Genomic DNA, 26,882 nt, shown 5'->3' on the forward strand with positions numbered 1-26,882 from the left:
CTTACCCCAAGAGGGGGCGGAGGGAGGGCGTTTGGAGTGACGTCCTGCAAACAAGCCATCTTTGATTGTAACCACCTGGGAGAGGGCCTGGTCTTCTCCAAGGTATGGAGACCATCCTCGTGGGTCCTTCAGAGGTCAGGAAACCCTCGAGAGCCTGCGAAGGCCAAGCTTGCCCCTCTTACCTTCTTCCAGCAGTTCCTATCCCACTGGAAAACATGGTCGCTAATCTTCCACAGGCTGCGCAGGTGGAGGTAGTGTGGCCGAGGCGATCCCTCTGAAAACTGGCTCTTTCCTCTAAAGCTGAGGTTCCAGAGGCCAGGGCGGGGGAGGGGCTGGTGAGGAGAGGAGGACTGAGGTCAGAGGCTGATGACCAGCTTCCAGGGTTAAGCAAAGTGTGGGGCCCAGTGTTGTTTACTTACTGGAGAAGTTTTAAAGTTCAGCCCGGTCCAGGGAAAGCAAGGCCCACCTCTCTCATCCATACGTTCTCACTCTCTTCTTCATCTTTACAGAACAGAAAAAGAAGGTTCACAAACTCAAACTTGGTCCGAAAATGCCTGGCTGAGGACGACTTTGCGGGATTTCTTTCCCCAGGGAACCAAACCGGGAGTAGAAAATAGGTGACTAGAACTAGTCAAGTTGAATGTCTAGAAACTTCTAGACTTCTACCTGCTCAGTGCGATACCCTCTCTTTCTAGGTTTCTTTAGGGAGAGAGAGAAAGGGAGAGTCCATAGTATGTCAATAGGGCAGAGAGAAGAGGAATATTCTAGAACAAGGTGCTACCTTCTGGCTTCTAAACCAACACACCCGTGACCCAGACCAGGACACACGTGGTTACACCTGTGGCCCACAGATGGAACCTTCCCCTTAGCCCTGAAGTGATGGGAGGGGGACCAGCGCAGGGGCCTCGGGGTGCACACCAGGACGTGCTTAAGGTAGCTGAGCTGGTTGGGAGGTACTGAACACAATCCTACGGGGGACTCAGGAGACAGAGTGTGAGGCAGATACAAACACACACAACGGCTGAAACACTCTAAAAGCAAACAAACCACATTACGGTTAGTGCGTATGGTCATTTTTACTTAGTTTAGTTATTGGGGAAACTAAATAAATTCAAACCAGCAGAGATGAAGGGCCCGTTTATATTTTTCTCTTCCTCCCAGTAGGATTGCTGCAGCAGAGTTCACGAGACGCGCCGTCTGTGACTGAGGACTCCTGGACGCTGGGACAGTCAGAGGAACTCTAGCGTCCTCTCCTCACTAGACAGAAATCTCTGTCTGGACTGAAGTCGTATCTAATTCTTGGCTGACATAGACCTGGGACATCTTGAGGACTCCCATGAGTGAAGTGTGGGCAGTTACTACGAACTGTCCTAACCCCCTCATGCTTAGGGGCTCCTTGTCACTCCAGGTGAAAGACAATTGAAAAGCTTCGCGTCTTAGGTCCTATGAACACAAGAGTGCTACCTGTGCCAGTGGGCTCTGTCCTTGGGCCGGGGACTCCAACTGGGGAAGACAAGCAGCAATAACAAAGAATCAGTATATACTTCTCATTAATTAATAAAGGCTTACTGTAGAAAATGTAAAAAAAAAAAAAAAAGAAAGAAAGAAAGAAAGAAAAAAGAAAAAAAAGAATCAGTATATACGCCTTGGCCGGTTTGGCTTAGTGGATAGAGCGTTGGCCTGCGGACCAAAGGGTCCTGGGTTCGATTCCAGTCCAGGGCACATACCTCGGTTGCAAGCTCCTCCCTGGCCTGGGCCCTGGTCAGGGCGTGTGCAGGAGGCAACCAATCGATGTATTTTTTCACATTCATATTTCTCTCTGTCTTTCTCTCTCTCTGAAAATCAATGGAAAAATATCCTTGGGTGAGACTTAAAAAAAAAATCAGTACATACTAAATAAATACATACCATATCAGTCAGGTATTGATAAAGGCCATAGAGAAAAATACAACAGAGCCAGGGGTTAGATAGTGATGGGGGCCAGTGGGGAGGTTACCTTTTATAAAGGGTGGTAGCAAAGGGCTCCCTGGTGGGAGTACAGAGTGCCATGTAACCCTTTGAAGGGAAATTTAGCAATACCAACATTACAAATGAATTTACCCTTTGAGCGGGAAATCCCACTTCAGGAAATGTCTCTTACAGAGCTATCTGTGTGGGTATGAATGAGATGACCAATTGTAACAGCGACTGGGATAAACCAAGGTTCATCGCACACTGGAAAACTATGCGGCTGTCACAAGGGTGAGGGCCCTCAGTGTACTGACATGAAACGTCTCTGGGATAATCGAGTGTTGCTGTGTTACCTTTTACCCGGCAAAGTGGGGACGGTAGGGTGAGGGGTGGACAGACAGACGGGGTGGGAGTAAGGCGTTGCTGTGAACCTTCCTTTCCTGTTTTTGAACATGTCGAAGTTCAAAAGGTCTTGACTTTGTGAGCAAGAAGGATGTCATGTTGTATCTTACAGAGGGTTGGGGGCAGGGGAGTTCCGGGGCGGCACCAAAGAGGAAGTCAAGCATCTTAATTGACGTGTAATCACTAGCTGTCTGATCTTGGAAACAGGAGAAAAGGAGACTGAGAAGCCCACGTCAGTGTCTGCAGGTGGAATGCAGGTGTTCAGGTGTGCCTGGGCTGGCAAAAACGTTTAGTAGTGTAGGATATTCCATCTTTACAGTAGCTTAGGTCAAGTTCTTTAAATCTTTGAATATGATAATAATAGGCACCATTTTCAACACCTACTGTACATATATATGTTTATATAGAAAAGAACCTAGTTACCCCCTGGCCGGGTGGCTCAGTTGGTTAGAGCATCAGTCCCCAACACCAAAATGTTGTGGGTTTGATCCCAGGTCGGGGCACATATGGGAGGCAATCGATCAATGTTTCTCTCTCACGTTGATGTATCTCTCTGTCTCTCAAAAATCAATAAAAAAAAAATCCAGTTATCACAGAATGCTATAAAATAATATATACAAAATTTTGTTGTATTACCTTTATTATTGAATAAAGTACTTTTCAATAATAAAAATAATATAACAAGACTTTTTATTAAATTCTGGTAAGATCAGCCCTGACCAGTTTGGCTCAGTGGCTAGAGCGTCGGCCTGTGGACTGAAGAGTCCCAGGTTCGATTCCGGTCAAGGGCATGTACCTTGGTTTCGGGCACATCCCCAGTAGGGGGTGTGCAGGAGGCAGCTGATCGATGTTTCTCTCTCATGGATGTTTCTAACTCTCTACCCCTCTCCCTTCCTCTCTGTGAAAAATTAATAAAATATATTTAAAAAATAATAAATTCTGGTAAGATCAAAGAAGACAGTTGGAGTGAATAGGACTGAATTCTGAAGAATAACCACAGTATGTTAATAAATGTATCAAAAATATTCAAGTTCAAGGCCTGTACTGATGTGCTAAGCCCAGATAAAGTCATGAGCAAGTCAGCCTCACCGAAATGACTGGTACTGTCTGGAATTTCTAATGCCCCAGGTGACGGGAAAATCCCAGGACGCCTGAGCGAGCCCTGGCCTTGCCATGTAATCACTAGCTGTCTGATCTCTCAACCTCTCAGAGGGTCAGAGATTTTAAGTCTCTCTATGGGGACAGAGTAACCACCTCTCAGGGATTTTGAAGGATTACAGATCATCCAACGGTCTATTGTTACCAAGTTAATACAGTTACACTTCCTCCAGGGAACACAGCTAAATTCTATTCTAGCCTCCCCTACAGTTCAGTGGGGCCACAGAATTAAGTTCTGGGAGGTGGGATGTTGCTGCAAATGTGCTAAAATGTCCCCACAGCCCTCCAAACTCTGCCTCCCACGTTCAGGCTAGATGCCCTCAGGACTTTGAAGTATTTATTCATCATCAAGTTTAGCTGCTAAATTGCTGTCCTCCTAGAAGACCCTCATTAGAGAATGAAGTGCACAGGAAGTGAAGTCAGCTGACACTGTCAAATACTACAGAAATGCTGTTGTGTGATTTTCCTTTACCATCATTAATGACTCGCTTCCGAGTGGAACACAATGTTAAAGGGGAACCCACCGTCTGACAACTCAAGTGCCATTTGATCTGATTTAATTAAGGTAACATTTAAGGAACACCTTTGTGTCAAGGACTGTTCTAGACACCAGGAATAGAATGGTACATTCAACATAGTCGCTGCCCTCATGTAGCAAATGTTCTAGTGAGTGAAACAGATAATAAGCAAACCAATTCACACACACACTTTTTTTAAAATCCCACTTACCATATATCAGGATCCTTGCTAAGTGTTTTACAGGCATTTGCTTGATCATCCTCTTGTCAGGAAGCCACTACTATGCCCCGCTGTTCACCAGGCTTAAGAACCAGGCCCCAACCTATGCAGCTAAGATTCAAACCCTGTCTGCCCGTCTCACAGGTCTCATGCTCCTACGGGACAGTCGAGGAGAAACGGTCCAGGTGAAACCTTAGTCCCATTGTTCTCCTGGGGCCAGGTTATAACACGTCACCATCTGGTTCTCCTCTGGCTAGTCTCTACCAAGTTTGCCCATGTTTCCCTCAAAACCCAGGGCCCAGAAACGAACGCAGGCACTGCCACCTTTTCCTTTGGTTACCCACATTTTGTTAGAAAACATTTGTCTTGATTGGTGAGCACACCGTGCGATATACAAAACCTGTAGCACAGAAATCCATACCTGAAACCTGTATGATCCTATTAACCAATGCCACCTCAATAAACGTAAGAAAATGTCTGTCTCCGGTGCCCGTTCCAAATGAGGTTTTCACACCAGCCTTCTCATTGCACACAGCGTCCTTGCCTCTATCTAGATTTTGATGACCCAAACCCCTTTCCTCTTGGTTCATCCTAGGCTGGTTTGATGAGGAAAGGAAAAAATAAAAAGCTCGTATGCAGGGCAGACTAACCTGGGTCTGCCTGCCTGTCTCTCCGTCTCCACAGTGTCATCAGTATTCTGTAAAGTGTTTTAATAACTGCATATTTAAATCAAATTCTTCATGGGCTCTTATAGCTATTTCTGGAAGTGGAGGCAGCCTTAAGGACTTTTCTCAGGTGAATACTAGTTTGGAAGAGGATACCTCACTTCTGTGTGGCCCAGTTTGTCTCTATTCTGAGTGGAAACAGATCGGAAGGAGCACATGGGAACCCTCTGCGTTGCTGTGTTCGGGGTCTGAGGAACCAGGGAGAATAATGTAGCAATCACCCCCCCTTTTTTAGGGTAGCAATAAAGTAAAAAATATCCCTCTTCCCCTTGCCCTGCCTCCAGTCTCAGCGGTAAGTCCTGCGAGCAGGTAATTGAGTGGGTCCTGGCCATTGCCTCACATCCAGGCTGTTCTGTTCTTTTCTTTGGACTCGAGAGAAAGACCTTGGCAGGAACAAACAGAGGAGCAGGGCTCCCGCTGTGGTTACTGAGTAACTCCCAGCTGAACTCTTCCACGGAAATTCGGCAAAACATCTGGCACCCACACCACAGTCGCCTCCACCTCACTGGGGTTTCCAGTAGACCAGGCAGTTATGACACTAATTAAGGGGAAATAAAGTTTATCACACTAAGCCCTGCATTACCACCTGGGCAGCTTTCAGGGGAGCCTCTCAAAGCACGTCACAGGGATCTGTCCCAATTCTCACAACCGTTAGAAAGTGCAGTTTTGGTTTCAGGGAAACCACATCAAAACAAATATTTATTGAACATGTTCCGTGCCAATACCACTGGGTCTTCAGTGTACCTGATACTCAATAAATATTTGTGTTTGAAGAAACCCTGGTTCGGAGTAGTTCTGACTTATTAATAGGAAGATACTTTAAATGCCTCCCAAGTGGAAAGTTATCAAGCAAAGTAAAAATGCTACTGATTCAGGGGAGGTGATGCCTTGTATGAACAGCAACACTGGGCAAGGGTATTCTAGACAGTTGCATGGAGTCTACGTCATTGCTTCTGATTTAGTCCAGCAAGTTGTAGGTGGTGAAGAGAAACAGAGAGACGGGCAGGAGGCAGAGCACAGAGCAGAGATGGTGGGAGAAATCCCTGGAGATAGGGGGTGGGTAAGACAGGTTGCCCAGCAGCAATAGGAAGAAACTCACAGTAAAGCCAACCGCGTTTTCTGTGACTGGTGCCTGTTTCCTGCCTCTGCCAGGGCTGCTCTGGCCAACTTGACCAAATCCGTTGGAGGGGTGAGGCAGAAAGGAGGGTCTAGGAATGTAAGTGGGAGGGCAGTTTCTATCCCATCAGGACTCACAGCTGGTTTCAGGCCCTTCCCAAATGGCCAATACTGAACACCAGCAGATGCTACCTGGGCACAGGATGCTCGAACTCCAGGAATCACCTCTTGGGTGGCTACAGGTCAGCTCCACAGGGAATGGGCTGGAGGCAAACCCTTGAGCTGCTCACGGCTAGAGATAGGGGCCAGCCCAAGCTGCGAGCTGCGGAGGAAGCCGAGCCATGCCCTAGGTCCTGGAGTTCATCAGGTCCCTAGCATGTTGTCAGAATAACAGAAGGCCCAGTCAGTTTGAGGGTAGCAAGGGCAAGCCTAGACTGAAGAAAACCATGTTGCTATTATCACACTCAACAAAAATGTCATTCCCTGATATTATCTAATATCCAATAGTTAATCAACTCACTTTCCCAATCATAAATGCCTTTGTACATTTTGTTTGTTGGAATCAGAATCCAAACAAAGTGTTGCAATTGATTCCAACATCTCTTAAGTGTCTTTGAAGCTGGACTAGTTCCCTCCCTTCTCTTTTTCTCGTATTTAACCATGATCTCTAAGAAAAAATAAACCTACATTTACCCTCTAATTGCAAGGAATGACTAATGGGTGGGAGTTTCAGGACAATTAGAAGATGTCAGTAAGAATGGAAAGATAAAAACTGTTCCAGGAAGGTATCCAGAGCAGGTCCATGTTGCTTAACCATAAAGAAGGTCCTGGGTTAGGAGAAGCCATCAAAGCCAGGACTTAGCTGTGAGTCATGAGGTCTCATGGAACATTGACTGGCCCTAAGCTCCGAGAACATTACCTTATTCCTCGTGTGCAATCACTGTGTAATGAATGAAGGAATCTGGGCAGCAGTATATTTAAGGTTGGACTAACTCCTGTGATCTCTTTGCAAAACTGGTTACTACAAATATGTGTTTGCTTGTGTGCATGATCTACTGCTCTATTTTTAACCTAAAAAAGAAAAAAAAGATGTAAGGAATTAATCCCATGATTAGAATAAGTTGACACAGACTCATTTACAACACAGACTATAGTTTCTCATTAATTTATCATTTAATATAAATGCTGACAGAAAGCAGATAAAGACCTTGTAGACACTTTCATATATTTACAAACCAAAAGGTGAATCACCTCCTTCTACTTGTTAAAATGATCCTTTTATCTGCAACTCATGGGAGCCCTAAACACTAATTAGAAGCAACATGAGGCTGAGTCAGTTTCCAAGGTAATAAAGGAAGAAAATAGCATTTTAACAAAATGTGGCATCTTTGATATAAACAACATGCACACAAATAATACTAAATTGAAAAAGATGGCCCTAATCCTTCAAAAGCCTGCGACAAGCAGAACACACCCTTACTCGAACCCCAAGTTCTGCTGCCCCAAATACCTTCCTACTACTATGTTTTTCCACTTCACTTGATAAAAAATTGGAACTCTAAACAGATTTAAAGAGAGGAAAATGGTTCATTTCAAACGGGGTTCTTTTCCTTATTCCAAAAGGACTTCCAGGAAACAAAGTCTTCAAATAAGACTTTAGTTTGCCAAATGCTAAGAAATTATTCACACCCTGTGAAATTACAACCCATTGTCCATCTGTCTTCACTTTTTCTTTTTAAGTTGGAAATACTTGGAAAAAGTAAAATTTCACGAACTTCAGCAATTTAAAAATCAGATATGACTTTAAGGCTCAGTACTTTTATTTCTGAACAGGTGGTGGAGGCAGGCAAGAAAGAATAGGGAGCAGAGGCAAGGAAAAAATAGGAATATAAGAATAGGAATACAAGATTTTTTAAAAAGTATTTAGTCTAGCAATGATTTTTAACAGGAAATTTAAATTTCACTATGCAAAACTGTGATTTCATGAAATCATTCATAATCTGACTCAAATCTCATGGGCTCCTTTATTGACCTAGATTATTTTGTCTTGTTAAATATACCTCTGTAGGGCACAATCACATACAATCAATACGATTGGTAAATTACACAAGCTCTATCCCAAGCAAGTATGCATCAACGTTAAAAAGTTATTTTAAAAACAAAAACAAAATAAAACAAAATAAAATCCACCCAAAAAGGTGATAATGACTGCAGAATGTCTCGGGGAGACTAAAGACCAAATTGACCATAGTCAGGGGAACAGGGCAGCTGGGGTGACAAGGAAGAGACCACACACAGGAAGAGGAAGAGGAATCTCACAACTGGAAAATGTTTAAATGGGTGAAAGGTTTTGTCCATTATCTTAATTTACTTTTCCAAAGTCATAGATTCATCATAAAGTAAGATAATGAGGCCCATGCATCAATGAATAAAATGGGGAAAAAAATTTCCCCCCCTACTTTCTTTCATTCCCAGAAGGTGGGAAGAGAAGGAGAAAGGGGACAATGAAAACTTAGCCAATACACCTGTTAAAAGTAGTCCCCAGGGCTGTGTATTAGTTGAACAGAGGATGTAAAAATAATAAACAAGTTTAAACTGCCTTCAAATTTGAGGAATATTTTACAGGGTGGTTCAGATATGATAGCAAGAAGTGATTTTTTAAAATCAGGCAAAACAAAACAACCAGAAAACCAATTATTCACCCAATAGTTTTTTTCCATCCTTTTCTACATCCTTTCATGCACCAGCTGGGGTGGAGTAAGGGGCTACCTGATAGTTTCCAGTTATAAGATGACTCTCTGAGTGTACAACCTGGAATGGATGCCAAAGACTTGTGAGCTCTGTCTACTTAGAATTAAACAAAAAACAAAACAAAACAAAAACCCCAAACAACCAGAAACAGTGAGACCTCAATACAAGAAAATAACTCACCTTATGTCATATATAATATACTAACTCCACAGGATTTTGTTTTTCTAAATATACATTTTTGTACACAATACTGTCTTGAGGTTTAAGTTCTCTCTTGGGTTACTGTGCCTATTTTCTTGTGAAAATAAAGGTTATTACCCTAGGGATGTTTTGCTCAGGAATAAAGTTTAGGGGAAATTCAGTGTTTGTCTGAAAGTTCAAAGGCTCTGAAAACAAGGATTCCAGTGGTAGGTAAGTACCTATATCACAATAGGATTTCAAAAGGCTCTTTACCCAGCTGGTTCAGTGCAGTATTGAAAATCCACCCAATTAGTAGAAGGTGTTACTTCTTCCTGGTGGTGGCAGTTTCCTGTTCTTAACATAACTAGTATTACTTCTCAATTATACTCTAATACATGTGAAGTATCTTTAGCAGTCAAAACAATCTTAAAAAACAAATCTTAAGTTGGTATTCACTATAATTAATAGTACCTTTTGACAAAAACAGCTTTTTCAAGTGACTCAGAAAGGTTAAATGAAGAATTAAAAAATATATATTAACTGCAACCCACCTACAACTCCCAATAAGTCATTTCAGCAGGAAAATTTCATAAAGCTGAGCTAAAACAACAAATAAATATAAAACTCACAGCTGCCCAAGGTAGGGAGAATGTGGACCTGCAAACAGGCACAGGGGTAAAATGACGACAGCAGCAGACTGCTTGCTTGTCCAATCCTGAATGCTGAGTGACTGTTTTAGTTTAAGAGCTCTAATTTTTCTCTAAAAGGACAGGCCGATTTTTTAAGGAAGAGAACACTATAATAATGTAACATCAAATAAAAAATAAACAAAGTTGGACTCTAATAAGGTAAAAATCTAAGCAAGCACTGCAATTTCCAGGCAGGTTAATTTTTCCTAAAAAGTAACCGGGCCTTTGCTTTTAATGATATATAAATCATTACAGGTGCTTTTTACAGATAGATTTTATGTATGAAACCTTTACTCAATCCTTTAAAATGAGCAAAAACAAAGTGGAAGAAGGATGGTAAGACCTCCACCCATCACCATTTATATACATGAAATGGCCACCACATACTCTTTAGTGAAAAGAACCTATTTTTCTTGGAATGTGATAATCTCACATATACAACCCATAGTTAATTATGTCTCACCAGCCCATGACTTAACCATAGTGATAGGAGACTGTTCTTTAGGCACAAGTTAAAAAAAGCAAAAACACACAAGATGCTATCATGACAAAACAGTCTCAAAAAGAAGGGAAGGGACCATTTACACATAATATTATTAAAGATATTCCCTGATGAAAGAGAAACTGATGAATTTTCATTACTTTTACATTTTATAAGGCCAGCTAACTTTATCAGTTAACTTTAGATAAATCTACTTACACAGTACAATCAACTCACAAATACTTAAAGGTTACACAATCAAAATGGCTACTATTTTTCCCAAACCAAAACAGAGTAAAGCACAAGTCTTTGGCTCTCCTTTAAAAAAAAGAAAAAAAAGAAAAACAAAAACACCCCAGCAGGTTACCATTCTGAACCAGACCTTTGTTTGCCTACCAGTAGGGCAAATACCACATTTGTGCATCACTGAGTAATAACACCATTAGAAAAGGCAACTTCACAGAAGTTATTGGCTAAGCGAATTCATTTGAATGCTCTGTTTTGAGGCAGCAAACTGTCACTGTTGCAGATTGGGGAGGGCAGTGGGTAAATCAAGGGGAAATTGCAAGATAGAAAAGGGCCAGAAAATAAAAGAGAAAAACAACTTTGAGCTTCAACTCTGAAGGTCTGATGAAGTTATACATTCAAGATAGCAAATAAGAATCATACCAATTTTATGTCTTTTAGAAAAAGCAAAAGGATAAATACATGGGAACAGTGAGGCGAAGGGAAGGGGAACGGATGGGAGAAGGGACTCAGCCACATTAATGCTGTACCAGATAAATTGTGTACATTCTGAGTAGCTGAATATTTGTAGCTGGCATTAGAAATAGTGTCTTGTCATTTGAATAATGTTAGTAGAAACCTCTGCTATAACTAACTTTTGATTAGAAAAGTAACAAGGAATGGATCTTTGGTCACGTTAGCCTCTGTAAAATAGCCAAGACAGGGCAAGCTACTGGACTTACATTGTGATAGTATCTATCAGTAAGGCAAAAGAGCTACATATAAGTCAAGAAACTGAATCCATATCTCTTATTTTCAGTACTTCTACACTTTTCCAGAGACCCCTTAAAAAAAGACTAAGTCAAAGTACTTTTATATTTCTAGCTATAAAATTCTGGTCTTATTTGAACAGGAGTGAACACAGTGCTTATTATTCCCACCTTGGCCCTCTCAGAATTGTTCCAATCTGAGACGTCCAAGTCTTGATTTTGAATTCAGTGAAAGCAAGTAGTCATTTTCAGAAGAAAATATTTTAATAAGTAGAAAGCATAAAAACTTATGTCCTATCTGACAGGTTTAATCTCTTGTTTCTAATGGCATAAATTTTAGAAGCTAGAAAAATCAATGCCTTTCACAGATTTTGACCAAAATAGGCAGTTAAACAGTCAAGCACTTTTGCCACTTTCCCTTACAGGCTCATATATCATAAAGTAAATCACAGAGAAAAGGAAAAAAGAACCCCAAATTTTGAGGCTTTATCCTAACACTGCTTGTGAGCACTAGGAAAGCTTTAAGAATATCCAGGAGGTAGGCTACAGGCACATGGACAATATACTACTCCCCTGCCTTTCCATGCAGCCAGCTTGCCTCAAGAGTGTGGTACAGAGAAAATTAAGGCTACAATTTAAGAGATCTTCCTACCCGCCCCCCCAAATAAATATACCTTAAAAAGTGAAAAACTATTTTAAATCAATTCAAAACAGTGGCTTTCCTGGTTTTATTCAGAAAAGGAACACTGTATAAATTAATCCCTGTTCCTGGCTAGTTTGGAATATCAAAATGGTGATAGCTAGAATGAGAGCATTTGAAGGACACAGAATAACAGAAGCTATCAGGCATGGTAATAGATACCTCAATGGAATTTTACTTATTCTGAACTTTAACAAAATCAATATCCCTAAGTTTCATTTTGAGTTCCAAATTGAACATGTTAACATGTCCAAAGGAGAAGATCTGCCCAATTCTGCCCACAGAAGGTTGCAGGCCAAGAATGTTGCCTTTTATGGTTGTCTATATCGAAAAATGAAAAGTATTGGGGTTCTGTCAGACACACAGTTTCTCTCCTTCTCCCAAAAAACAATAAACACTTAAAGAATAAATATAAGAGGGTTTTAAGCAAAACAGAAAAAGCACAAAAGCAAGTATATTAACAAAATAGAAGAATATGGATTTCAAATGAAAAAATGCCTCATCTTCATTCAGTGCTTCTACCTCCCAATCAGTCATTTTATCGCAACAGCTGCGCTCATGCGAAAAAATCCTTAAAACATACCCAATATATATACAGATATAGCTATGTATATATGTATATATATATAATATATATAAATTTTTATTTAAATAAAAAAGAAAGCTCGAATCCCAAGCCAATATGTGTATATCAAATCCTTGACCAGCCAGGTCTGTAGGGCATAATCAAATTCAATGTGAAATAGTATATAAACACGGTGCCTTGACTGGGCAAATTAAATAATCGCTACTCAAAAGAGTGTTCTGTTTGGACTCTCCTACTGGTAGGCAATGGCAGGACTGAATTACCCCCCTCCCCCCAATTTGTTTCAGTTAACATTATGATGGACACAGAGCTTAGACTGAGGTTATGACCTCAGCAGGAGTTAAGGGTTAAGAAAATAAGAAACAAGAAAAATACAAACTCTTGCTTTTACCCAACCAAAGCAATGCAGTAACATTACATAACCAGTGCTTTCTGTTTTAGTAGTATAATCCAGAAAGGGAAATTATAAAAAATCAGGCAAACAGAGGGATGGGGAGAGTGACTATATCTAATAATCCCCACCTAGCATGGTTTATAGGGTCTTAGTTCAGTACAGACATTGGCCATCAGAATATGTGCAGCAGAACTAACCAAATTCTTCTTTATTCTTTTTAACATTTTCATGAAGAATCTTGTCAGTATTGTAAAACCAAGTCTCTGGAAATTAACCTGTAGGTACTTCTACCTACTTGTGCTAATGATTCTGAACAGCAACAACTGATCAATTCAGAAACTATTCCCAGGATCCAGGCAAACCTCTGAAAGCCAGGGGCACCAGTATTTAGGGATTTTATTTTATATTTTTGAGTTTTGAGGGTAAAATAAAAGAATTCAGTGAAATAATGTGGCTCTGTCCATTTTAACTTGAAATCAAGTGTTGCAGTTTTAAAACATGGTTGATGGTGCTGTGCTGTTTTTTTAGCATTCTCTGATTTCATCCGAAGTTCAATTTAGAAAAGCACAGGTCCAAATTTCCAACCGTCAGCTAAAAGTAGGTCATACACTAACCAAGTATTTCCAGTGCTGATAAATTAGAGTTCATTCTTAAAATAATCTCCATATAAATCTAACCAACAATCTGAACACTGGCTCTGCTTTCAGATTACGTTAAGAGAATGAAAGGGTTCCATGACATGGACACGAGGACTTCAAAACTTGTCTGGCAATTATCTCTGAAAAGTTAAAAACAAAACAAGAAATAAAACCCCCCTGAACAAAAATACGTTTGAACAACATAGGAAACATACTTAACACATGAAGGCAGTGACCCAGAGAGGAAAGGATAATCATGGCTTCCAAATGACAGCTCTCAGAAACCTTGGTTTGCTGCACATTTTCTAACTGGTCTGTTACTGTCTTTTTGTTTATCAAGCACCAGAGGATTCTCAGAAAGGCTGGTGCTTTTTGTCTGTTTTAATTTATGGGGTTGTGAGAGTGGGAAAGGATTGCAAGGCAGGAATTATACACTGGGTATGTAATAATACCAAAAATACAAGAAAAACCTACTTAATTAAGATCATACAATTAATCAAACAGAGTGTATATATAATATCTTCTTTTTTATAAAGCCCTGGATCCAAGGCGTCCAAAGTTATTAAAATAAAGTTCATTCACAGAACAAAAACAAATTTAATCTGAATTGCTTGCAGATACTGCTAATTTTCTTTTTCTTTAAATTAAAAAATGCATTAATGTGATCTATGTGCAGGGTTTGTTTTTAGTAGTGGTGTTTGTGCACATTGCCTCCGGTGCTTTCCCTGGACTTCTCTGACCACTCTCAGAGAAGTTGTTTAGAAGTTATCGTTCTGCTTCCCTACGTCCTACAAACTGATTCGGAGCAGAACTCCTCATATTTTAGGGAGCAGAACTGGGTGTAACTCCTGATCTCTGGGAGTCATTGTTGTCTCCTCCTCCCTCAGGGTCCTCTGATAGGTTCAGAGAGCTGGTCTTGTTTGATAGGAGGCTGATATTCTCTTGTGTCAAGGCTGACCCATTCGGCACATCACTGTTAACATTAAAAAAAAAAGAGAAAGAGTTGGAATTTTTAAATAGGAGATAAGATGATTATTTAGTAGAATAAAATCAACAGGACCATTCTTTCAGTAGTATGAAGACTAGGAATGGCTTTCAAACTTTAATTTACAGCTCTATATCCATGCTTTAGCACAGAGGTTCTCAAACTAAGGCTAGCTGCTGCCAGTTTTTGTAAATAAAGTTTCATTGGAACACAGCCTGCCTGTTTGTTTACATAGTGTCTATGGCTGCTTTCACACTATAATGGCAGAATTGACAGTTTTGACAGAGACTATAAAACACATAATTTTAAATATTTACAATATGGCCTTTAAGAAAAATAATGCATGGGTTTAAATAGCCAAACCCTAAGCGTGAAAGCAACAAGGCATTAGCAGTTATCTATATATGTAAAAGCCTAAGCGACCATTATGACCGGTCAACCTCTTGACCAGTTGCTATGATGACACACTGACTACCAGGAGGCAGACGCTCAATGCAGGAGCTGCCCCCTGGTGGTCAGTGCGCTTCCACAGCCAACCTCCCGCAGTCCCTCCCCCTGGCCAGCCGGCCCTGTTCAGCCCAGATCACCGTCCAGGCTGAGGGATCCCACTGGTGCACAAACTTGTGCACTGGGCTTCTAGCTGTTATATATTGTCAGGAGGGCAACTCAGGACTATGTATCAACACTCTCAAAATGTTCTAAGGAAATACTTAAAGATGTACAAAGAATTAACTTCAGGAAGAACCAAGATGGCGGCATAAGGTATAAACCTGTATGTGCTGCCCTCCACAACAACATTAAAACTACAACTATAAGACAAAGCAGCTATCATCCAGAACCACGGGAAAGCTGGCCGAGTGGAAGTTCTACAACTAGAAGGAAAGAAAAAAGCACACTGAGACCAGGTAGGAGGTGCAGAGGCACCAAGAACAGAGGTACAAAGACGCGCGCCAGGAGGCTGCACCTGGGTACGTGATTTTTTTCAATCGGAAGGGGACAGGCTCTCGAATGCACTGAACTCATTTACGGTGAGACTCTGGGGACCCAGACTCCTACGGGGAGAAACTGGACTGTCTTGCAGCGGGTCGGAAAGCAAGGGTGGCTTTCTCGCAGAGCTGCTCGCAGGAATCATTGTTGCTGTGGGGGTGCGGGACTCGAGACGCAGAGACACGGAGTTGCGGAGATGGCTGATGACAGCCATTGCTGTTTGCTCCACCCTGGTGATTCTCTGAGACCCCGCCCCACTCAATTTACATCCCCACCCAACCTGTGCGCAGCAGGGCAAGGGAACCGCCTGCCCTTTTGCAGCCTAACCTAACAAACTGCAGCTGGGTCACAGAGCTCCAAAACTTCCAAACCCCAAACAGAGGAGAAATCTGCTGATATCACTGTAGCTCCTGCTGGGTGGACTCACACAGTGGTTGACTTGGAGATCCAGGAGCCAGGGTACCCCTGGTCAGATACCAGATTTCAACTCCTCACATCCATAAGGGACACACTCAAGAAGCAGACTCAGTGAGCACCAAAGCCCCACTGAAGCAAGTCCTACCCCATAAGGTTGTCTCCAGCACAGCAGTTCTTCCACTGTAGACACAGCGGGTCCTTGCAGTCAGCCAAAAATGCGGAGACAAAGAAACATGTCACAAATGAAAGAAATGGAGGAAAGCAAACTAATGGAGGACATAGAGTTCAAAACCACAGTTATAAGGCTACTCAAGACTCTTCTACGAACCTCCGAGGAAATTAGTGAGACCTTCAAGGATCTTAATGAGAATGCCAAAAAAATGGAAAAGGACTAGTCAGAAATTAAACATACACTGACTGAAATTAAAAATAATATACAGAGATCCAACAGCAGACTAGAGGATCCCAAGAATCAAGTCAAAGATTTGAAATACGAAGAAGCAAAAAACACCCATCCGGAAAAGCAAAACAAAAAAAGAATCCAAAAATATGAAGATAGTGTAAGGAGCCTCTGGGACAACTTCAAACGTACCAACATCTGAATTATCGGGGTGCCAGAAGAAGAGAGAGAGCAAGATACTGAAAGCCTATTAGAAGAAATCATGACAGAAAATTTCCCCTACCTGATGAAAGAAATAGATTTACAAGTCCAGGAAGTGAAGAGAACCCCGAATAAGAGGAATCCAAAGAGGACCACACCAAGACACATCATAATTAAAATGCCAAGGGCTAAAGACAAAGAGAGAATCTTAAAAGCAGCAAGAGAAAAACAGTTAGTTACCTACAAGGGAGTACCCATACGACTGTCAGCTGATTTCTCAACAGAAACCATGCAGGCCAGAAGGGAGTGGCAAGAAATATTCAAAGTGAATACCAAGAACCTACAACCAAAATTACTCTAACGGGTAGAGTCTACCCAGCAAAGCTATCATGTAGGATTGAAGGTCAGATAAAGAGCTTCACAGACAAGAAAAAGCTAAAGGAGTTCATCACCACCAAACCAGGATTATATAAAATGCTGAAGGATATTCTTTAAGAAGAGGAAGAAGAAGAAAAAGGTAAAGATAAAAATTATGAACAACAAAGTGACAACAAATAAATATCTATCAACAAGTGAACCTAAAAATTAAGTCAGAATAAACTGGTGAATATAATAGAAGCAGGGGCATAGAAAGGGAGTGGACTGACAATTCTTGGGGGGAAGGAGGTGTGGGGGGTGCAGGAAGAGACTGGACAAAAATCTTACACCTATGGATGAGGATAATGGCAGGGGGTAAGGGCATGGGGTGTGGTGGGAACCAGGTGGAGGGGAGCCATGGGGGAAAAAAAGAGGAACATCTGTAATAATCTGAACAATAAAGATTTATTAATTAAAAAAAAAAAAGAATTAACTTCAATATCGTTTACTGCAGGGTGGTTCACAATATCTGACAGGTATCCTTCCAAACCTGTAGAAGAATTATTAGATGACATGGAATAGAACAAATTAAAAACCAGGGAGATGAAATGGTGGGTGGGTTTTGAAAGAGGCTAAATGCCCACACTTTTTAAAAAAGACTAGAAAGGTTTACATCAAAATGTAAACATTGGTTTTTCAAATAAATTAAAAAGCAAGGGAAAGAAGGAAATGTAACCAGTCTTAACAGATAATTCAATTTTGGATCTGTTCTAAAATAAAATTTTAAACTCCTAAATTTATGTGAAAATATTCTTTCTCAATGTATACAGAACACTTTAAAAATCAAATCATATTTCTAAGGGTATTTCTGTCATGACTGTGTAATATATGACTATGCAAATGACTCTTTCTTTACCTGAATGTCAATGTAAGATCCTCAGTTGGAACCTTAGCTTGTGGTTCTGGTTGTCCATTTTCTGCTTGCTTACTTGTATTCAATTTGCTTTTCATATCCAGAGAACACTGGTTCTCCTTAAGGAAAGAGAAGGAAATAAATTCAATTAGCTTCTATTTAATGGTGCTAATGGAAGAGAGATCAAACAGAGATAATACAAACTGATGATCCAGAAATCATATAGTTTTGTAAAATGACTAAAGAAACAGGCAGACTAAAAGAGAGACATACACAATAGAGTACAATCCACTTGTTCACTACCCAAGCTGAACAATAAGGGGGAGAATGCCTCAAGTTAACATGGAAATATCTCAGATAAATGAGGACTTAGAAAAAGCAAGCCAAATATAAAATCTATCTATAATCTACTTAATGAAAACAGAAAAACTACCCCATTTATTTGCTGAGAAAAAATGTGAAAGCTACACAACAACAAAGTCAGTTACATGCAACCTGGGGGACTGGTTCAATCCCCTAAGATTCAAAATTTACTGAAATGGACGTTAGTGCACTATGAAGCAAAGCCTAAGCACATCCATGGATATAATGCCACAAGAAAGGGTGTGTAGATTGTATCCCATAAGAAAAGCCAGATCATCAATAACAAGGGCTATGAAAACTAGAATGCTATTTGGTAACATGTAGTACATCTTTATATAACATGACAATATCAGCAAAATCATAAACAACACACTCCCACTGCTTCCTTAATCAGTAATGTTTAACAGAAATGTAGTAACTTCCAAGTACCTGCCTTGTTTTCCCTAAACGTTTTTTTGTAATGCAGAATCCCAACACAAAGAACACAGTCAAATCAAAAGGGAATGAGGAGAGGAATGATAAAATAGGATGAAAGCCCATCTTCATGAGACTTATTCTAAGCATTTATTACTCCTTGGAGTGCCTTGGGGTGATGATTCTACAGTTCTGGGTGATTCTACAACTCCAGAGCTATGAGTTCCATGACGGACGTTTTCCTTTTACCTTCCCTCTCTTTTCCCACCGCAACACTCACCAAACTCAGTTCCCGGGTTCTCTTCCCGATTTCCCTTTCCACCTGGTGCAGTTCCAAGCTCAACTGCTCACTTGAGATCATTCCAGGCCATTTTGGAGGTGGTGGTGGTGGCTGTGACTGAGCTGCCAGGGTGTTCACCTCCCTCTGCAACACCAGCCTGTTACTAACAGCCTAGTGCATGAAGCCAAGCACATACACAATTCAACACATTTCACACCATGCACAGAAAGGCCAGGCCCGATTTCAGACCACAGCCAAAAGCAGCTTATCACTCAGGTATTTGCAATAAAAATGGTGCAACTGTAAGATACTGTCTCTTTCTTTGAGTACTATGTGAAAATAAAAACATAGAGGATTTAAACTTAGTGAATAGTAATTTGATCTTAGGTATAAGTAGCTCTTAAAGAAGTCAACATTAAATGTACATTCTTCCCCCTTTTTATTTACATTTTTCTGAAGTAAATCCTTTCATTTCAATGAAATCTCATTAATGGCAAGGAAGGACCTTTAACCACAGTTGAGTTAAATATGTGATAAGCTTCCAAATGATGGTGATATTCTTTTGGGACAGAAAAAGGGTCTAGAAATTTCAATTAAGATAAAACCATAAATCAGCAGCAACACTGAATTTGGAGTTTGAAGACCTGGGCTCATGTTTCAATCTCTGTAAAACTAAAACACTTCAACTAAAAAAGGGTAATAATAACATCTGCCTAACATACCTGTCAGGGACATTGTATGAATCAAATAACATGTGATAATAACTTATAAACTAAAAGAACTGTATTGATGAAGGTGCTATTATTATACAGAGGCTATTTTTAAAAGTCAAAGATCTGCCGAACCGGTTTGGCTCAGTGGATGGAGCGTCGGCCTGCGGACTCAGGGGTCCCAGGTTCGATTCCGGTCAAGGGCATGTACCTTGGTTGCGGGCACATCCCCACTGGGGGGCGTGCAGGAGGCAGCTGGTCGATCTCTCTCATCGATGTTTCTAACTCTCTATCCCTCTCCCTTCTTCTCTGTAAAAAATCAATATATAAAAAAAATAAAATAAAATAAAATAAAAGTCAAAGATCTAAGCTTCTATTTTTAAAATATGTATGAATAAATGCTGGGACTTAAAGAATATAAGACAAATTTTAAAAAGTTAAAGAAATATAAGAAATTAAAAACCAATTTTAAGTTAAAGCACATGTTGATAAGTATCTATTGTGAAAATTTAGATAACCTGTCTTCTATCCTCAAGCAATAAAATAATAATTTTTGCACTGTCCCAGAACTAAACTCTAAGTGCTTCAATTCTTTGAAGAAAGGACACCTATATATTAGTAATTGTTAAAGTAGTACTTCAAAAGATCCTCCTAAAATCTTTGAGCACTCTTCAAAAACTGGAGTAAAAAAATATCTATAAGCTGGTACCTCTAGTCCACGTAGCTGGGTCTGTTGGCTAATTTGATGGTTTAGCTGCTGCAATTCTAGTCGTAGCTGTTCCCTGTCAGCAGATGGAAGGGGTTTGCCATGACTGGCCACTTCTGACATGGATATTCTCTCCCTTTGGTGGGAAAGAAAGCATGGAACAAATTACAATGTTTGCTTTTAAAAAATACTGACTAGAAAAACAAAATAAGAGAAGTTGAATAATTTTAAAGGTTTGTAAAAGTAAAAAGAATGACTCATACCTTTCACTGAAGTGTCCCTGAGAAGGTATGTTTTGATGAGGTGAGTAGGGAGAACCTCCCCAGCCACCATGGGTTCCATATGGACTGTAATCTGTAAGAGAAGAGTAACTCACTATAGAGCAACACAATCCAGATTTGATTCTCCTAGGGCCGTGGTCGGCAAACTGCGGCTCGTGAGCCACATGCAGCTCTTTGGCCCCTTGAGTGTGGCTCTTCCTAAGCCTTAGGAGTACCCTAATTAAGTTAATAACAATGTACCTACCTATATAGTTTAAGTTTAAAAAATTTGGGTCTCAAAAGAAATTTCAATCGTTGTACTGTTGATATTTGGCTTTGTTGACTAATGAGGTTGCCGACCACTGTTCATGGTCTAAAAGGCACAGGCATGGTATGTACACAGCTATCTGGAAAGATGTCTCCCAGTACAGTAACAGGGCACTGATGTCCTGTTGAAACACCAGTCTTGGTAATTTTTTTCTTTTGCTTCAATTAAAAAAAAATGAGAATGCATTATTTTAACACTTGGAGTGGGGGAAACGAGTTAAGTCGGCTCGCGTGAATTGCGCGTACTCCGCGGGAGCCGTCTTTAACTCGGTTCATATAGATTTGCGGTGGAGTGCGGGAAACGTGTAAACTCGGGCCGATTGTAACTGCGTATTACCAAATATTTGTTTGTAATCCACCCTTTTGGTGGATGGAACAAAACCAAAAGACAGAGCCATCTTATATTTTGGTGGGAAATTCACCCCACACCGGAGTGTTAATAAAGAGTAATGAAGCTATAAAAAAACTAGGCAATCTTCATATAAGATATTCAATTTTAGTTTATACCCCTAGAATTGCCTGGGTTATAATTACCTTTCTACAGGGATAATTCCAAGGAAAAGTTTGAAGACAGACTGTCTTGGAAGATTATGGGAAGCACTGACAGTAAGAGTAGTAGGGAGGGTGCTGGGGGGTCATGTCTGTGAACCCTCTAGATGAGATTACCCCGGAAGTTCTTACCTGAAATATTAATCGATTTTGTGGGAGCTCCCTGAGGTGCCATAGCCTGCATTGGGCCAGCACCCTGATATATTGTTTTGGAAGTTCGAGAGATGGCACCAAACCGAGATACTGTCGGTCGGTCTCCAAATGGGATGAGGTCATCATCACTGGTTTCTGTTGCTCTTCTCTGATGATCCAACCGCTGGTCTCTCATTCCTTTACTCTCCACATTCTGATAAGTAAAATGAGAAATCCACCCCATACTTAGGTCTCTAATATAATTTCCTCTAACTGTAATTAGGTTGAAAAAGAGTACAATATCCTTACTGCTAAGATTAAAATCATTAGTTGCCTTTGGTTGGTTGTCATATAAAACATCACTTTTTAAACCTTTGACCATTCCACAATATTATATTTTACTAGAGGCCCGGTGCACAGATTCGTGCACTGGTAGGGTCCCTCGGCCTGTGGGGATTGGGCCAAAACCAGCTCTTTGACATTCCCCGAGGGGTCCCGGATTGTGAGAGGGCAGTTCTCGGGTGACGCACCCTGGAATCAGGCTCCCTCCTCTCTGGTTCCAGGTCCATCACCTGAGAATAGCAGCTGCCAAGTCACTGCAGCTCGGCAGCTTCTGCGTTGAGCGTCTGCCCCCTAGTGCAGTGATGGCGAAACTTTTGAGCTCAGCGTGTCAGCATTTTGAAAAACCCTAACTTAACTCTGGTGCCGTGTCACATATAGAAATTTTTTGATATTTGCAACCATAGTAAAACAAAGATTTATATTTTTGATATTTATTTTATATATTTAAATGCCATTTAACAAAGGAAAATCAACCAAAAAAATGAGTTCGCGTGTCACCTCTGACACGTGTGTCATAAGTTCGCCATCACTGCCCTAGTGGTTAGTGTGCGTCATAGCTACTGGTCGGAGCATCTGCCTCCTGGTGGTCATTGCGCATCATACCTACTGGTCGCACAGTAGAACAGTTGCTTAGGCTTTTGTATATATAGATATCATGAGTCAGCCCATATATACATTCAAATGTAATTTCCTGACAAATATTTAACCTTACTATATGAAATGTACTCTGGTATTTATATTGTTATTCTAATTCATTTCTTTAAAGACCCATCATGACCCAATCAGCTAATTTCAAAACTCAGTAGTTAGAAAAACACTGTTTAAAAATGTAAGTGCCAACACAGGATCTTCAAAGGGGTTCCAGTCAGAAAGAAATAAGTATTGAAATAAATAGAAATGGAAATCTAATTGGTAGACCATTGCTACTGAAAGTATATAGTGTGGGAGCAGCAGCAGCAGCGATTGGAAAATATTAGAAATGCAGACTCTCAGGTCCCACCCCAGTCTTTCTCAACTTGAACCTGCACTTTAACAGAACTCTAGGTAATTTATGTGGACATTCATGTCTGAGAAACAGCTAGACTTCTTTCACCATTTAAGAGATTTTCAATTACATCTAGGTTAGGTTGGCAAACCTTTTTATTTACTGATCTAAGAAAATGAGGGTTTTTTTGCTAATATTTGTTACTTTACTATAATAACCCTTTCTGAAAGCCAGATACAAAGCAAGGGTTTCTGTTATCTCTTCCTCCTCATCTCATTCCTGTTCTTAGAGAGACAGTTTTCTATGGCCTAAAAACGTGTCCCCAATCACACCATAGAAAAACAAAAGGTTCATTTTTTGCTTCTTCTTCCTCTACATCCCTTTCTATCTGTCTATCTCCTTCCCTCCCTTCCTGCCTCCCTCTGGCATCTAATTATATTTATACTATAGGTATCACTTTACTCATTTATAGCAGTATTAGCATCTAAGTCTCCCTTTTCTATTAAGACAATTGGTCTTCTTTTAACCAGCTGGACAAATATTTGTCTACGAAAGCCAATATAATAACCTAGGAAACCTTTGTTACAGTTAATAAGGGCAAATGTTAAAGAATAGTCAAGGTATACCTTTAACCCAGCAATACCATTCTCTAAGCATAATTTCCATGCATGTGCACAAGGAGACATACACAGAAATGTTCACTGTAGTAGTGCACATAATAGTAAAAGATAAAAAAAAAATAGCCTAAATAAAAAAAAATAGCCTAAACATCCAACAGAAAAAGAAATAATTCATATATATATTTATTGTTGGATTTCAGTTATCCAATGGTATAGGATAAAAGCAGTTAAAATGAATGAACTTGAACTACAGGTATAAATTTGGATACATCTCAAAAACACTGCTGAGTGGAAATGCAAATTGAAGTATATAATATATAAGGCCTATAAACATGCAAAACAAAATGGTTTAAGAAGTATAAAATTATCTATGCAATGATAATTCAGGATAGAGGTTACCTCCAGGAAAGGAGGGAGGGGAAACAAGAGATTAGGCAAGTATATGCAGGAGGATTTAACTACTTTTGTGAAGTTTTATTTATTTTTTTAATAAAGAAGTAATTAGGATAAAATACTGATAATATTAAGCTTGGGTACACTGGTGTTACATTATTTTTTTGTTAAGAAAAAAATAGCATAAGTGTAACATTTCAGTATACCACAGCTCACTTGAGGTTAAGTAGCTCCAAATCTGACTCAAATACTACTATTGTTCACTAAATTCCACTTTGTTGTTTAAACTTCAAAGTTGTAGAAGAGTTATAATTTCTTGGACAAGAAATCCAGTATCTTGATTAATTGTGCAAAATAATTTAATTTTGTTTCTAAACTGTTGTTGGGTTAACTGCTAGATGTACAGAAATATAACAAATGTTCTTCTTTGTCTAGGTAAGTATTAAAATATTTTTATTTACTCCCAAAAAAACAAACAAAAAAGTATAGTTTAAATGTAATTCAATTGCATAGTATATAATATGGCCTGAAACTCTTAAGCAAAGCTCAATTATGTATCTGTACTATAACGGGGGATAAGTTACTTGGTTATCTGGGCTTATATTAATTATGGCTTAGTTATTACACATACCATCATTTCCACACTCCCTGCTGCCACAGCATCTTTGGGTTTTGCATCTTTGGTTCCAATGTAGGAGCCGATGGTGTCACATGACCAGGGAGAGTATTGGCTATAATCATTTCCTTTATATTTCCCAGCTACCTTCAATTCTTCATCCAATAACTAAAGAAAGGGGGAAAAAAGAAAAGAAAAAATAGGAAATGGGTCTATGAATAACAACACAGAAAAAGCAGGAATTTCTTAGAACATCATGCTGAAACAAGGTAATGGTGGTTATTTGATTTGTCACAACAGATTTTTATAGAATATAAAACATATACAACAAGTGAAGAATGATGTTTAGCCTTTACATTGTTAGCAGAAGTCAGAAAGGAAGTATCTCAGTGTCTTTCAAGGAATCAAGCTGGAGTTTTGAGGTTTGATCATCCTCTTCCTCATTAGATCATGTCAATATGTAAGCAAATATGTACCAAGCCCTCAAGTTTTGCTAAACCGCCCCCTCAATGTTTCTTTCAATAACATTCCAGGTAAAAAAGAGTATTAAAACTATTTTGAATGTTCTATATAGTTATGTTCTATATGGTAATAACTTTTTTACTGAAATCTCTTTAACAGTAATAATTCATATCTTGAAAAATTTCTTGTCCTGAGGTTGACTCAATGGAGTGAAAAGGATACGATGCATAATTTTGTTTTCTCAAGATGAAATCTGAAATTATATAATGACAGAATAGCTATTCTAGGTCTAATGTATTTTTACTAAATTCACAACATTCATACCTGTGTAATGTTTTGCAGTATTCCAAGTGCTTTGATGCACACCATCTCTCTCATATGTTCAAATCCACATGATCTAACCAAGGCTCCATCAGTCTAGGGCAGTGCTAGAACTACAACTTCAATACTGCTTTCACTTCAGATATATATACTGATCCCTAGGGGCCACTGGTACACATAACTGGCTCTATGCCTACCTCCATCTAAAACAATCTTGTTTTCTGAATCATCAGTATTGGTCTTCTGTGTGGCACAGGGTCTGCTGTTTCCAAGTATCACTCAGTTTCAACCACAACTCCTACTTCTATGGTTAACACCTTTTTTGTTTGTCCTATCTAATAAAAAATATATTTTTAATAAAAAATATACTTTTAGTAATTTCAGAGAGGAAGGGAGAGGGAGATATAGAAACATCAATGAAGAGAGAGAATCATTGATTGGTTGCCTCTTGCATGCCCCATACACTGGCGATTGAGTCCACAACTGGGGGATGTGCCCTGACCAGAAATCGAACCATGATCTCCTGGTTCATAGTCAACGCTCAACCACTGAGCCACTGTCCTACCTCTATTTTTAAAATTCTGTCTCTGTTATCATTTCTCTTCCACTTACAAACTTTGTGTAGAACAACTAGCTTTTTAGAGACATGCTCTACTAACGAGGGCTTTTTCCCCTGACCATAATGTATTATGCATCTGTTAAAAAGAATGAGAAAAGGTTATATACTGACAGAAAGACATGCAGTGTAATTGATTAAATGAAAACAAAAAACAAACAAAAAAATACAAAACACACACAAAACCTTAAGATATATTACTAAATGATACTTATTAGTTCACCCATAAAAAAGTTGAAATATCTAATAAACTGACAATGATATAAAAAATGGGAAATTTGGAGAAATTCTTTTTTTTTTTTTTTAATATATTTTATTGATTTCTTACAGAGAGGAAGGGAGAGAGATAGAGAGTTAGAAACATCGATCAGCTGCCTCCTGCACATCTCCTACTGGGGATGTGCCCGCAACCCAGGTACATGTCCTTGACCGGAATCGAACCTGGGACCTTTCAGTCCGCAGGCCGACGCTCCATCCACTGAGCCAAACCGGTTTCGGCTGGAGAAATTCTTGTTATGTATTTTTACAATGTATAAAGTTAACACAACTCTATGTATGTTATTTATGATCAGAACTGAAATTTAAATACAGTTGACCCATGAACAACACGGTTTTAAACTGCATAGGTTCAGAACCAAGATGGCGGCATAAGGTATAGACCTGTGCGTGCTGCCTCCAACAACATTGAAACTACCAACTATAAGACAAACAGCTATCATTCAGAACCATGGGAAAGCTGGCCCAGGGGAAGTTCTACAACTGGAAGGAAAGAAAGAAGCGCATTGAGACTGAGTAGGATATGCAGAGGCGCCAAGAACAGAGGTATGGAGTTGCGCACCAGGCGGGCTGCAACTGGATGCGCGGTTTTTTTCAATCGGAAGGGGTTACAAACTCTTGAATCCACTGAGCTTGTTTGGGGCAGGATTCTGAGGTCCCAGGCCCCTACAGGGAGAGGTGGGAAGGCCTTGCAGCGGGTCGGAAAGGGAGGGTGGCTCTCTCGAGGAGCTGCTCACCGCACTTGAC

At 39.9% G+C, this 26,882-nt stretch overlaps 2 protein-coding genes across 7 annotated transcripts in view; both read right to left on the bottom strand.

Annotated features, from left to right (window-relative positions):
• SERPINC1 (serpin family C member 1) overlaps positions 1-4,478 on the bottom strand; it is a 38,567-nt gene extending 34,089 nt beyond the window's left edge. The window contains exons 1-3 of the mRNA XM_006088923.3: positions 4,240-4,478; positions 420-501; positions 183-332 (exon numbers count right to left, since the gene is read on the bottom strand). Coding sequence (XP_006088985.1) covers positions 183-217 — 35 coding nt within the window. The 5' untranslated portion in view covers positions 218-332; positions 420-501; positions 4,240-4,478. The remainder of the gene's footprint in view (positions 1-182; positions 333-419; positions 502-4,239) is intronic.
• A 5,664-nt stretch (positions 4,479-10,142) lies between these two features.
• RC3H1 (ring finger and CCCH-type domains 1) overlaps positions 10,143-26,882 on the bottom strand; it is a 44,811-nt gene continuing 28,071 nt past the window's right edge. For 3 of the 6 annotated variants that reach the window (XM_023753947.1, XM_023753952.1, XM_023753948.1), the window contains 7 exons: positions 24,476-24,628; positions 21,505-21,718; positions 20,500-20,590; positions 20,240-20,372; positions 18,821-18,991; positions 17,767-17,882; positions 10,143-14,476 (listed from right to left, as the gene is read on the bottom strand). In XM_023753947.1, coding sequence (XP_023609715.1) covers positions 14,326-14,476; positions 17,767-17,882; positions 18,821-18,991; positions 20,240-20,372; positions 20,500-20,590; positions 21,505-21,718; positions 24,476-24,628 — 1,029 coding nt within the window. In that variant the 3' untranslated portion in view covers positions 10,143-14,325. Of the gene's footprint in view, positions 14,477-17,296; positions 17,401-17,766; positions 17,883-18,820; positions 18,992-20,239; positions 20,373-20,499; positions 20,591-21,504; positions 21,719-24,475; positions 24,629-26,882 lie in introns of those variants that run through there. The other 3 variants (XM_023753949.1, XM_023753950.1, XM_023753951.1) reach the window with 3 other exon arrangements.

The sequence above is a fragment of the Myotis lucifugus genome, unplaced genomic scaffold, assembly GCF_000147115.1.
Source record: "Myotis lucifugus unplaced genomic scaffold, Myoluc2.0 scaffold_54, whole genome shotgun sequence".
NCBI lineage: Eukaryota > Metazoa > Chordata > Mammalia > Chiroptera > Vespertilionidae > Myotis > Myotis lucifugus.